General features: G+C 39.3%; 2 protein-coding genes and 1 long non-coding RNA gene across 6 annotated transcripts in view; 1 reads left to right on the forward strand and 2 right to left on the reverse strand.

Moving 5' to 3' along the window:
- Positions 1-877: 877 nt before the first annotated feature.
- LOC147488489 (uncharacterized) lies at positions 878-1,946 on the reverse strand. Its single transcript, XM_086574436.1, has 3 exons — positions 1,735-1,946; positions 1,484-1,589; positions 878-1,388 (listed from the first exon to the last, which is right to left on the reverse strand). Exons 1-3 carry the CDS (start codon positions 1,765-1,767, stop codon positions 1,216-1,218), a joined length of 312 nt encoding a protein of 103 aa, XP_086430562.1. The 5' UTR covers positions 1,768-1,946; the 3' UTR covers positions 878-1,215.
- A 2,306-nt stretch (positions 1,947-4,252) lies between these two features.
- The window catches only part of RAD51D (DNA repair RAD51-like protein), a 33,484-nt gene continuing 23,637 nt past the window's right edge, over positions 4,253-14,099 (reverse strand). For all 4 annotated transcript variants that reach the window (XR_015201239.1, XM_086571102.1, XM_086571101.1 and 1 more), the window contains 2 exons: positions 12,354-12,503; positions 4,253-4,954 (listed from right to left, as the gene is read on the reverse strand). Coding sequence is in view for 3 of the 4 variants with exons in the window: in XM_086571102.1 (XP_086427228.1) it covers positions 4,916-4,954; positions 12,354-12,503 (189 nt within the window). In the remaining variant the exon portion in view is untranslated. The remainder of the gene's footprint in view (positions 4,955-12,353; positions 12,504-14,099) is intronic.
- The window catches only part of LOC147488491 (uncharacterized), a 31,242-nt gene continuing 22,104 nt past the window's right edge, over positions 4,962-14,099 (forward strand). The window contains exon 1 of the long non-coding RNA XR_015201240.1: positions 4,962-5,194. This is a non-coding gene — a long non-coding RNA (uncharacterized LOC147488491). The remainder of the gene's footprint in view (positions 5,195-14,099) is intronic.

A 14,099-nucleotide genomic window follows, 5' to 3' on the forward strand; every position in this document is an offset into this window, starting at 1 on the left:
TGAAGAGAAGACTAAGTCTTTCTTCTTCCAAAGCTCTCTCAAGAGAGGCACCAAATTCCAAGCCTTAGCAACCAATTTTGTTTCACACTTTTTCTCTTATAAACCCTAACTTTACTTTAAAGTGTATTTTAAATTTTGGTGGGTTTATTTCGGCAAATGGTTGCTAAAATATCAAGACCCATTAAGCCCATCCCAATATAATTAACATATCTTTGCAACACAAAATTCTTAATTTAATTGTTAACAATCTTATATATGAGGTCTGGAGGATAGTAGCCGACCTACAAACATTCACGTGTCTACACCAATGTTTTGAAAACCGAACCGGTGATTGAACCGATTTTTTGTTAAAATGGTTCAACCATGGTTCGACTCGGTCGGACCGATTGATGTTTATTTAGTAAATTTTTTAATAATTACAATAATAAAATAATAAAATGAATAAATATATGTTTTAATTCAATATTAATTGGTATTATATATCAAAATGAATTTCTTATACAAGAAACACATAGTAGCATGTTTGTTTGGAGTTTGGACTATTTGGTTTAAATGCTAGGTTCAACTCCCCACATTATCAATTTTTCAAAAAAAAAATAATAATAAGCCGGTTCAACCACAGTTTAAACTTAAATCGATGGTCCTACCTGACCCGAACAGAAAATTTATCGGTTCTGGTCGGACCCTGTTTCAACCACCGATCCGGTCCGGTTTTCTAAACACTGGTCTACACATGTCATATGCATGCATGGAGCCATGGACACAATGTTTAAGTCTCCGCTGTTGCAGGAAGGAACAAATCAGAAACGTCACGCTTTTCAACTTCCTGTAGTTTGATTACGACTAATCTATATAAAATAACTCACAAGTCTCCCTGTTCCATAAAAATACAATTTCAATTAATACAAACAATACAGCACTAGTACCTCTCTCACTTTATATTCTTCAAAAGTTTTTAACAACATAACGAATTAGAAAGGGGACCAGCATGGCAGCATCCAACATCTTGATATTGCACCTTGTTAGCTTCTTCCATCTTCTGATTCTAATAACGAAACAATATAATCCACCTTGCATTTCATTCTATATTACATACTCCACCAACTCATCATATATTATTTTTACTCTTGAATACGTATTATTTGAATAGAGAGATCTTATTTGGGATATGGTACCAGGTAGAGACTAGAGAGTACTATATAGTACTAGCTGCAGTCATGCATCATGGTGAATATTGGAAGAAGTGTTGATGGTGTTAGGGGTGGAGTTTTCTGATAGAATTTGTAAAATCTTTTGTGTGGTCTCAACTTCTGACATCTGATTCTCTCTGTTGATCTTCTTGTACGCTTCAAAGAACTCTTTGTTCTCTTTCTCCAACTCCTTCCACACTGTTGCATGGTTTTATGTACATATATGATATTTTCACAGATGCACGAATGCTTTCGTAAGGAGGAAGATGCAAGAAGTGACTTAGCTTACATACCTGTACGAGTTATGACTGGCTTGATATTAGCGTGCTTAGAAAGAGCATCCATGCACTCATCTTCATTCATATGGAACATTAAACACTTCTCTATCAAGTGTTGCACCTGTATACACATGTACCATCACCAAATGTCAAACTCAAATCGTATTGACAAATCCATGCTTTACCTCATTATGCATATCCTTATATTAGCAATTTAAAGACGAACCAAATGTTCACACATGTAATCGAGTTTATTAGAAGCATACCATACGAATATATGAAGCAGAAGAGTCCCCCATGATTAAATACGTTACGTACACCTTGATTACACTCAAACAAACAATATATATCTATCACCTAGCACTACTATAGATAAGTACCAAATTGGATATATGCTGATGGAGAACAATATAACTATAGTTGAAAATATTTCTAACTGAATGTTTAGCTATCAAACTATATATCAGTAAACTATATTATGAATATTGATGAAGCAAGATATATAAGTAGGTGGTGGGGGTGGAATTAGTGCTGGTGGGGGGCCAGTAGTCCCACGTGAGAGATAGATGATGATTGGTGGAGATGAGATGAGGGAAGATTCATTGACAGTAGTTATTTTGTGGTACAGGTGTCCTCTTGGCATCTTCCACGGGATTGTTAGGATTCCATGCCATGACAACTCAACATCCACATCACATACCCTTTTACCAACTCCTTATAAACAACCAAATCCTTCGTCCACTCCGTATAAGAATTTCTAGTATAAAATTGGAAACCTGACAAACTTTACATAAAAAATATGAAGAAATTTGATTCAACATGGACAAACCAAGTTGTGTTTTAACATCAAACTCGTATAGAAAACTGATTTTTTTTTTATCAATTGTCAGTAGAAACTGAAGCCCTGACATGCTATAGTAACATTAGTAAGCTTGTCTCGGGTCCTTTGTGAAAGGAGCTTTTAATCTGTTCAGGCCATGCTGAGCTGCAGCCTGCAGATACGTACTATATGCATGAGCTTCAGCTAAGACGAAAACAAAAAGAGCTTATGTTTGTTCATGTTTTGCAACTTCAGTAAGTTACGTGATCGAGCTCCAGCAAGTTTCAAAGGAGCCATGCTTGAGCTGATTTGCAATCATTTATCGAACCAGTTGAGATTTGAGACTACTGAATAACATTTTATGGACCATTCAAGGAGTAATAGGCGACCTTACCTTAATAACAATTTTGTTGTAACTACCCAAGGAAAAGAAAAAGTAACTAGGTAAGCTTTTTGCTACATAAGAGATAAAAATGTTTATAATAAATCCGAGTTCTGCCTCTTCTACACCAATGCCAATAATATGGTTGTACGAACTGTGCAAGATAAGTCTCTCACTCTTGGAACCACACATTAGGAGATTCAGTTTATGGCAGGAATGGTATTCTCTCGAAATCCACCTGATCATGTCTGGTTTCTAAGAATCCTACATCCGGATGACAAAATAAATTTCAACCTCTCACACGAAAAGCTTTTCGATCAGAGTATGATAATTCTAGATAGGGATCCTTCTAGATACTAGTATTCCAGCAGATAATTCACAATAGTGACCCACAGAAAATGCTTTGGCAGGAAGGGATCCAACTATCCAAGGCACTTTCAATTTGGATCCATCTAATATGGTCATTTAGAATCTGGGCTCACGGTTGACTTTGATTTTACGCGCAAGTCTGTTCTGTGTTCATGTTCCAAAGTTCAGTATGGTACTAGACTACTAGTAAACTACATTCAGGGCAACCCAACAATGAGCGCGACGCTTGAATGTTCTTTGCTTCGACAAATGTTCACTTGCGTTGAATGTGGCACCTCAATTCTACTTAAAAAAGTTCTTCTGGTCAGTGTTATTGTCAGTTTGTCACTAACTAATGATTTGTCACCAGTTACGATGATTTTTAGCACATTGTTCTGTGCAAGACTCGGGGACTCTTGTGAGCAACGTTTCTTTCGGATCCATAATGATGATTTCACGACTTGGATTCTGTCAATCCTGTGAACAGGACCACTTCTACTCCCAGTATCGTCTTCGTGCTTTCATATCAAACCTTGGAACCAAACAAAAGTACTAGTATACCGCGTGGCAGTGGGGAGTGAGCGGAGCTGCGGCGGAGAGAGAGAGTTGGGTGATCTGGGGGGAGAGAGAGAGAGATTGGTGAAGGAGAAAGGTACTTGGGCGAAAAAAAAATAAGAGAGAAGATGAGGACAGACAGACAGAAACCAACCAAGTTGGTTTTTGTCTCGCATAGCCCCCCTTCTCCCAAAATCGTTCGCTACGCTCACTCCACTCTATTTTCTTGTTGAATTTATATTTCAGCCGATGATCATTCACATGTATTGAAGCATTATGCCAGAAACAATTAATGAGAGGTGCTACAAAAAAAAAAAAAATTAAATGGTCCCCCGAATGTGTCGTTCTGACATTAACTTCTCTACCAGTTCAAGTTCCTAACAAATGGGAACTGAAACAAGAATGTGATAGTTCAGTTTTGATTTTGGCATCAGGTACTAGCACTACATTATTCTGTAGTTTGGACTCAATTCCAACCCTGAATTCTTTGTTCACTATTCGAATTTCAGTTTGCTCACTAACTTAAAGTCAATGACGCGCATCATCTAAACCTAAACGCAAGCACTTCCTGAGAAGGATTACCAGGGAGCAAAATATGCAGCGAGGCAAAATATGACAATGAAGATGTTGTCACGTGTCTTTTACCTAAAAACAAAAATCCAAAAAGAAGTTCCATAAATGATAAAGAAATACTTTTCTTGAGAAATATTTTTCAGTATATCCCGAAAACGATGTTAACATTCAAAATTGTTCCAAAAAATAGCTGCAACTATACATGTCCTTACATTTCCTAAGCATAACTCCATAACGCACCTATTTGTAAAAGATAAGGAAATCAAGATAACCAATCAGAACTCAAGAGTAATAGTAAACAGAGTAATCCAATAAGGATTGCCTAATGTACACTTGTAAAAGGACATGAAGTTCACTACACAGTACGGTCGACAAGAAAACCATTACTCTATGATACACAGCAGAATTTTCAGAGCGTCTTTGTCTTGAAAATAGTGATGCACAAGTCCAGTTTTGTTTTGAGCAGCACAATAAGGAAATCTCTGGTACCACTTCCCCACAAGTCTGCTAAACCACTAGCACCCAAACTAAACGCACATTGTGTCGACAAGAAAACCATTACTCTAAGATACACAGCAGAATTTTCAGTGCGTCTTTGTCTTGAAAATAGTGATGCACAAGTCTAGTTTTGTTTTGAGCAGCACAATAAGGAAATCTCTGGTACCACTTCCCCACAAGGCTGCTAAACCACTAGCACCCAAACTAAACGCACATTTCTTTCTTGGTTCAGTGTTTTCCCACTCAGACGGTATAAATTCCACCGATGCAGTCAATCCAAGATGCTGAACTTGGCAGATCTGCCAGAAGCCTGTAAAAATAAGATATGGCACATCAAATGCAAGAACACGGAACATGGAACCATATTTGAAACCTATCCTCCTCAATACAAACCATCAAATTTCATGTCCTTGCTGAAGGACTATGACCATACCTTATCAATAGGTCAAGGTCAATGGATACTGCCAAAACAAATGGAAGAAAAAGAACAGAAAGGGGGGCAACACAGTAATTCAGGACAAAACACACTTTCAACTGGAGAAGTTAAAAGGTAAAATTGGATTTTGAAAGTTTCATGTAAAACTATTCACTGAAAAATACACAACTGTATTTTGAGAAATCATATAAACTGAAAACATGAACAACACAGGATGTTACCAAGGAAAAGACATTTTGCAGTCAGGACTTTAGTAACTGAAAGCCTCCACTGAGATAACCGTCCCCTCTTACACTAAATTCCGGATTTCTTCAGTTTTCTTCTGATTATGAACCACAGCATCCATGAGTCTGGCATTTCGTGAGAGTGGTATCACTTTTTAAAACATATGCTTCATTTTATATAGCCCTATACTGTTAACTAAATGACAATGTTGCATCATTCTCAGAGATATACAGTCAAAATAGTCGTTTATTTGCCTCGGTTATACTGTTGCACACTAGGTTTAGTTGAGTCGTCTTCCAACTAATAGCAACACGTCAGCAAAAACACATGCCTCAAGCTAATGCAGTAACATAACTTGTAATTCCTTTCCTCTCTCACTTAGCTCCTAAATTACATTGACACATGCACGTCTCCAGTGATGGACACAGGAACTTTCTCGAATGTATTCGACCTATAATCCACTTATCTGAAAATCGGTACTAACAGCTCGATAAGTTAGAAAATTTTGAAAATATAAATTAAAACTTAAGAATATTTTGAAATGTTCGGTCTAGATGTAGATGTAGTATACAAATGATTTTAAAGTAGGCAAAGGCTTATGTATTTATTGATGGTCCAATGGGATAAAGTAGAGTATTGTATTGTGTTTGACATTGTACAGAAATTGAGGGTATCCAACTGAATACTCTCAGCCCTACCTGGGTCCTGTCCCTGCACGTCTCGATGTCCAACACTGGTACTAAGTGTTAGACGGCATCCTGTAAATACTTGCATTCGAGGACACTAGTGTGTTAATACTTTGTTTTCAGACTCGATTATCCCAACTCCTATCAAAATGAACACATGATTCCTATTGTTATAAGGATAAGATTAGCAAAGTTATCTTTAAATTAACCCCAAACACCACGCAAGTTCAACTATAGCTCGTGAATTAGATGGATGGATGAACACTTCTCTCTATCATCACTCTTCTCTTCAGCTCTTCTCTTCATTCAATTGTAACTAGACAAGGAATAAGTTTATTCTCTCTCTCTCTCTCCTTGTTTCTCACTTTTCTTTCTTGTTCCTCTTCCTTTTCTCGTTCTTGAATGGTTAGAAAATAAAAAGGCAAACCCAAAATGATTTGCATAGCATGTTTGTGTGATGTGAATTAAGATTGGCGGAAGCATCAATCAATTAACAATTCACTCAATAAAATGGTTTCATTAAAAAACACTCATGAAAACGGTCTTTCATAAATCAAATAACTTAACCAAAAACAACCTAGAACTAATGGAGGCACACTATTCTATTAAGGGTTAACTAGTATTACCCCCCACTAGATGAGCCAATTAGGATTTCCCCCCCACTAGATGGAAAATTAGGGTCTCCCCCCTAAATACACACAAAAAAATTTCGGTCAACCCACTTTGACTTTTTTTTTGTGTGTATTTAGGGGGGAGACCCTAATTTCCCATCTAGTGGGGGGGAAATCCTAATTGGCTCATCTAGTGGGGGGGTAATACTAGTTAACCCTTCTATTTATACTAATACCTAAACCCTCCTCAACCCTAACCTAACCTAAATGGGCTGGGCCTGGTCCAACATGGCCTGAAACATAGTAATAATGAAATCACCAAGTTACCCCAATATGCAAATTATATCACTATGTACCTAATCGAGTCTGTCAGTTTACCTGACACAGTTTTCTGAATATAAACCATGTTAATATGGCTTAGCACGTGATTCTAAAAAGTAATGAACGTATTTCCTTAACTGACAAATAATCTCTACCAAGTAGTGGCCCACCATTAAATAGTTGTAGAAAGAGAGACAGTAAAAGTTGGGTCTCAAAGTGAGACCCATCCTCTATTTATAATAACAGAGTTACAGTGTACATAGGTTGGGCCCAAGTATAGGCCCAATAGGACTAATATTACAACACTCCCCCTCAAGCTGGTGCGAAGATATCCAATAGACCCAGCTTGCCAATGGAAGAGCGAAGATCAGCAGGTCCCACTGGTTTGGTAAGAGTATCAGCAATTTGTGCCTTAGTCCTAACAAAGGACGGGGAGACAATCCCAGAACGAGCTTTCTCCGGCAGAAAATGCACATCAATCTCTATGTGCTTAGTCCGCATGTAGGACTGAATTTGAAGCTAAATGGATGGCAGCTTGATTGTCACAGTGAAGTACGGATGATCCAAACTGTGCAAAACCAAGCTCTCTCAAAATAGATTGCAACCACATAATCTCACAAGTGCCCAAAGCTAAGGGACGATATGCCGAACTCGCCAGATGATCCGAGATAACAGATCGCTTCGGCTTTTCCATGAGATAAGGTGATTCCCACGAAAAAAGCACATAAGCGGTAGTGGAACGATTCGGCCGATAGAACCTCCATAATCGAATCGATTAGTAAGATTCTAAGGGACCCCGTGGAACCGGTTGCATAGAAGAGACCTAAGCCGTGGCAAGACTCTAGGTATTTTCGAATATGCCCAATCGCATCCATATGAGATTGACGTGGAGCATGCATGAACTGACTAACTCTGCTCATAGCATAGGCAATGTCTGGTATAGTATTAACTAGATAAATAAAACGCCCAACAAGGCGTTGATAAGCTGATGGATCTGACAATAATGGTCCCTCGTCTGCAACTAACTGGCACCATAGGAGTAGAAATGGTCGACAACCCAGCATCCCTATATCAGTCAGAAGATCTAGAACATACTTTCATTGAGATAAGGAGATTCCCTCGGGACTACGTGCAATCTCAATGCCAAGAAAGTAACGTAGAGGACCCAAGTTTTTAACCTCAAAAGACTTCCCAACGGATTCCTTAATTTGTACAATGCTTGATGCATCGTCTCCTGTAATAATAATGTCGTCCACATATACAAGCAAATAAGTGCGGCCCCCAGAGTTCCGCCGAACAAACAATGTATGGTCTAAGTGGCACCTAGTAAATCCATACTGTAGCACAATCTCGCTGAATCTACTGAACTAGGCTCATGGTGACTGCTTAAGCCCATATAAAGACTTACGGAGTCGACAAACTTTCCCAGCATACTCCCCCTCACCACGAAAGCCTGGTGGGGTCTCGGCCAGATCTCCGTGAAGGAAAGCATTCTTCACATCCAACTAATGAAGAGGCCAATCATAAGAGGCAGCCAGGGAAATAAGAAGTCGAACACATTTTAACTTGCCTACCGGAGCAAAGGTCGCACCAAAGTCACGTCTAGGTACCTGTGTAAAATCCCTTTAGCAACCAAAACGGGCCTTATATCGCTTCAACCGTACCATCCGCCAAGTACTTCATCAGTAAAACCCATTTGTATCCAACGGAAGAAGTCTTGGGAAGTAAAGCAACCATTTTCCAAGTCCGATTACGCTTTCGAGGTCATCATCTCGACTACATACGGCTACCCACCAATGTGGATCTGACAGAGCCTCAGAAACTGATCGCGGTATCCGAATGGAGGAAACCGAAGTCATATATGTCTGATAGGAAGCAGATACACCCTGATAAGAGACAAACTGCGCAATAGGATGGTTAGTGGGAAAACCGTATTTGTTTGGGGGATGCCTGGTCCTGGAAGGAAATCGAGGGGGCTCAACAATAGGAGAATCAACAGGAGCAATCATAGGGGAGTCAACAGTAGGAGCAATCACAGTAGGTAGATCACTAGAAGGTGAAGGAATGTTACCTGAGGCAGTGGGCAGAGCATGAGCATGAGTAGAAGTGCAACGAGTATACACCTGTAATGGTTTAGTAGGAGGGACCACCAGAGGAGTATCAAAGACAAGAACAGGATAAACAGTGGAAGACGCCTCCTCTAGGGAAGACAAAGGTTCCTGCACAAATGTATAAGGACCAAAATATGCACTATGCTCAACAAATGTGACATCCAAGGTATGACAGAGGCGATGATTAGGTTGATGATAACAACGATACCCCTTGGACATAGGAGAATACCCTAGAAAGACACCAAATGGATTTATCATCCAATTTGGTCCCCGTAGGACTCTTATCATGAACATAGCAAACACAGCCAAACACCCGGAGAATAATGGGAAACAGAACACAACTGGGGTATACAACTTGAAGAGGGCTTTACCATTAAGAACTCTATTGGGTGTGCGGTTTCGAAGGTAGGCAACGGTAAGAACCGCATAATGCCAGTAGGATTGAGGAACATGCATACCTTGCAACAAACACCGAACTACATCCATAAGACTCCGATTTTTTCGTTCAGCAACACCATTTTGCTCAGGTGTATAAGGACAGGTCAGTTGCTGAAGGATACCCTGTTGGTTAAGACGGGCGATAAATTCGTTGGAAACATACTCCTTCGCATTATCAGACTGAAGTTCGCGAACCACGATATTGAACTGAGTTTTAATGAGCTGGAGAAACTGAGTGAAAACAGGGAGAACCTCAGATTTCTTGCTAAGTAAATAGATCCAAGTACACCGAGTAAGGTCATCTATAAAAGTCACGTAGTACCTATGGCCAGAGAGGGTAGTCACAAGAGAAGGGCCTCAAACATCCATATGAATCACATCAAACATACAAGGAGATCTAGAAATGCGAGGAATATAAGAATTACGCACATGTTTAGACAAAGAACAAGTATCACAATGAAAAAGAGTATTTTTGCATGCTTTTATTAATTCAGGAAATAAAGTACATAGATACTTGAAGTTGACATGACCCAATCGAGCATGCCAACTTTTCAAAGACTCGGCATAAAACAAATAACGGCCTAACACAGGCAACACACTAGCATGCAAACTCGATACTGGTGGAACAGGTACTGGGACAAGGGGGGGATCTCCAAAGTAGTATAGTCCCGCATGCTCATAGCCCCTACCAAAAATCTGCCTCGTACTCAGGTTCTAAAGATAACAAGAATGGGGTAAGAAAACAATGAACGATTGATAATCTTTAGCAAGGCGACTAACATATAATTTAAAGTGTTAAGTGAGGAACATGTAAGACTGACTCTAAAGAGATAGCAGGGGATAACTGAACAGTATCCTTACGGGTAATAGTGGTGTATGAGCCATCCGCAAGGCGGACGTGATGTGAAAAAGATGTGCTATCAGACAATAATCTAGACTCACCAGTCATATGATTATTTGCCCCAGAATCAAGGACCCAACCAGATGGAGGTGGGGAACGAACATGGAACGTAGTAGGTGTACTTGTGGCAGCAGTCATGGCAGAAGTACTAGATATCCCCTCACATAGAGACATAGCATGCATAAACTGATCAATCTGTCTTTGGGTAAAAGTCCCAGAATCCTCAGAAACTCCCCCTGAATGATGACTACCAGAAATATCGGCCAATAGGCTGCAATCACGAGGAGCTTCTTTGCCTCCTATTGGGACGAAGCTCGGATCAACCGATAGCAACTATCAATAAGGTGGCCACCCGCTTGCGAATGATCACAAAAGCGCCCACGAAAGTGTTCCCTTACGGAACAATGAACGAAAGCAATGAAGACCCACGGGGTCGAAAGTAAGAGCAACAAAACGCCATCCCGATCGGATAAAACGGTGCATCGAAACCACCGGAGAAGAAGTAATCCGAACACGACGCCATGTTTCTCCCGATAACGGCATACCTTCACCAAGAGATGGAAGAGGAGCAATATTGAGAACTTGAGTCGCGAATGGCTTCAAAATCGAAAGTGTAGACCAATAAGAACCGATGAACTCTCTATTTCTCCTCACGCTCAAGAGCGCCATAACGATCGGTGTCATACCAATAATATCGGATAGGGAAGTGTAAAGCGTAAAGCTCCTCCCGCCACTTCTTCAGTACCAAAGTAAGCTAAGGCGACGAAGAGCCCCCGTGGTAAAATTTACCCAAATCACGGTAGAGCTCATAAATTCGAACCTCATTGCTCATAGTAGCATACATTTCGGAGAGAGCAACCCACAAACCATCAATAGTCTCATAAAAGGTAAACATCTTATAGACATCAGGCTCCATAGAGTTGAACAACCAACTTAGAATCATACAATTGGTCATGGACCAACTATTGTAGGTAAGGTCTCTATTAATTAGACAAATCATCTTGTTGGGAACAAGCCAATCTATCTTCCCTTTGGCCCCCAAAAATAAGCGAACATAACGAGCCCAAGAGTGGAAATTCCGCCCATTAAGAAGAGCGGTAGTAATTTTCTTTGAAGAAGAGAAATTATTCAACAAGGAGACATCATCCGTACCTTTAGAGTCTTTATCCGTCATGATAAGGAATATAGTGCAAAGAATAGTACCTTGATGTGAGAAAAAAGTTATAATCGTCGGAAACCTGCCGGAAAAATGTGATGAACGCCGGAAACCTACCGGAAAACGGTGATAAACGCCGAAAACCTACCGGAAAACAATAGGAGGTAAAGATGAGTCAGTCGGTATTTCGGATGAAGAAATTTCGATGGCACAGTCGTATGACAACACGTCACGCCGCCATGAATAAGGAAGGGGGTGGCGGCTAGGGTGGTGGCTAGGGTTTGATCTCCTTACTTCTCTCTTCCCCCTCAACAAGACATGCTGGAAATACACAGGTAGAAGGACTGGACATCTTCACCTGGTCGGCAGGAGTGGAAATGCACAGGTAGAAGGACTAGACATTTTAACCTGACAGGAGTTGAACTCGAGACCTCTCAGAAACCAAAGGCTCTGATGCTATATAGAAAGAGAAACAGTAAAAGTTGGGTCTCAAAGTGAGACCCAGTCTCTATTTATAATAACAGAGTTACAGTGTACATAGGTTGGGCCCAAGTATAGGCCCAATAGGACTAATATTACAATAATAGTAATCAAATTTCTTTTGTACCTGCAATTTATATTATACACAAGTCTGACAGTCTCGTTCTCTATCCCACTGCATTCTTTGGTTACTTGGGTCGAAATCGGGATAAGCCGAAATATAAACTTAATTGGATACAAGTCACATCTGAAACGTACATGGTGGTGCTGGGCATTGTTTTAACTATAAGCATATCTTGTCAATATATATTGTCAAATCACAGTAAATGATAGGAATAACATACCATGCATGGGTGCTTTAAAATGGATACATTGCACAGATTGCTCTCTTGATCATGTGAAAGCAGTATTCGCACATGCGATACATTCTTCCAACTCTCTCCAAGCGCAGGTTTAGAAGATCCTCCTTCTCCACTCACCATGTGATTAGCAACCTAATCAATGTTGCAGTCACATTAGCAAATTACAGACAAAAAGTGTCAATGTACAATTCGATATCAATTTAGTTTTAATCGGTAGAGAAGATATATATGTCGCGTGGAATTAACGAAGAAAGAAACTCTTGTCATAATTTTTGCACAAAGGTTATGTAATCATGTGCAAGATTGCAAGAACTTAAGTACATACTTATATTTTACGCTAGGACAAATCACCCAATTTGGAAAGATCACTCATAAATATAAAATATGGGACAAAAAACAATTTATTTAAAGCCAGATACAGAAAGCGTCTTTGAGGTCTGGCTTTGCAGTTAAAGCTACAAAAAATAGGTCAATGTTTGCAGACTTTTGCATTGAAGTATCGGTTAATCTGAAATTCCATACTTTAGTGTCAATTGAGTTAGGAAAGGAGATATTAGAAACATCACAGTGGAGTACTCTTGGATGCCATATGCATGCAAAAAAAATGTGGAATACAAAGGCTTAAGCTACAGTGACTGAATGGGCCTTCTACTACCAACACTGAAACTGGTTTGAGAATGTGAAATGGAGGTAATGGAACAACACTTGTAGATCATAACACATGGTTCTCTGGAACAACAATCCTTTGACAGTCACTCCTTTGGATTTGGATATCCCTGTTGGACATCAAGCTCAATCATAACAACTTCAGCTATTATGGTGTAGTCTAACACAGATCCCCAACGTCCCACACCTTCTAGCTTAAACCCCTCTAGCTTAGATGAGGCGAGTTGGTTCTAGCTTGCAGATTTCTTCATCTAATGATGATGTCAGGATTCATACTCCAGTTGGCAAAGATTATACTCAAGGTGAGCGAACCAAAGTTGTGAAGACTAAGATCTACTAAATACATTAAAAACTGGATAGAGCTCTCTCACGCTGAGGTTAATCCCACCATTAGTATGATCAAGCAAGCGATGGATATGTGATGTAGAACATGAAGCATGGTTTTAGAAATTAGCATTATTGGATTTTAATATTAGTAGAATTAGAAATTGGTTTACTTAGGAGTTTTTATTTGAGTTAAACTAGAATCAGAATTAGTTTCCATTTGCAATTGCTTGAAGTCCAAGAAACCATATCTATAAATATGTGTTTCTTATTGTTTTTAGAAGCAACAATTATGATCAATTGAATTGAAGAATCACTATTCCAAGTTTATCATTCTTATTGTCTCTTTTCTTCTCCATAGTATTCATCTTCTTCTTAATCTATTGTTCTTATTATTCTAAGTTTCTTATTTCGCTTCTTCACATCTTCTCCAATCAAGATCTCTTTCTTCAAAATCAAACCATGTTCTTCATTAATATATCAAAGAACAGAAAAGTGAGACACCTTGCTGATTACACTAAGGTGTGGGGCAATGATCATGGATGGACTTCTAGATGTGGGGCTTGTTCTAGATTCTTGCGAAAAACTTGAGAATGTGCAAAACCCAAATGGATAATGAGAATAATAATTCTGCTTTTTTTACAAAACAAATGAAAGCCGAATTTATAGATATGGTTTCTTACTCTAAGCAATTGCAAATACCGATTGATTCTATATCTAATTGGACACAAAACTAGA

Source organism: Coptis chinensis, chromosome 7 (assembly GCF_015680905.1).
Source record: "Coptis chinensis isolate HL-2020 chromosome 7, ASM1568090v1, whole genome shotgun sequence".
In the NCBI taxonomy this organism is placed as follows: domain Eukaryota; kingdom Viridiplantae; phylum Streptophyta; class Magnoliopsida; order Ranunculales; family Ranunculaceae; genus Coptis; species Coptis chinensis.

What these genes read in the sequence shown, in the direction of transcription:
- LOC147488489 (XM_086574436.1), bottom strand. Translation starts at nt 1,767, where the DNA reads ATGGGGGACTCTTCTGCTTCATATATTCGTATG. An exon ending in CTGCTTCATATATTCGTATG is followed by an intron (nt 1,590 to 1,734) that starts GTATGCTTCTAA and finishes ATGTGTATACAG; the next exon opens with GTGCAACACTTGATAGAGAA. An exon ending in GCCAGTCATAACTCGTACAG is followed by an intron (nt 1,389 to 1,483) that starts GTATGTAAGCTA and finishes ACCATGCAACAG; the next exon opens with TGTGGAAGGAGTTGGAGAAA.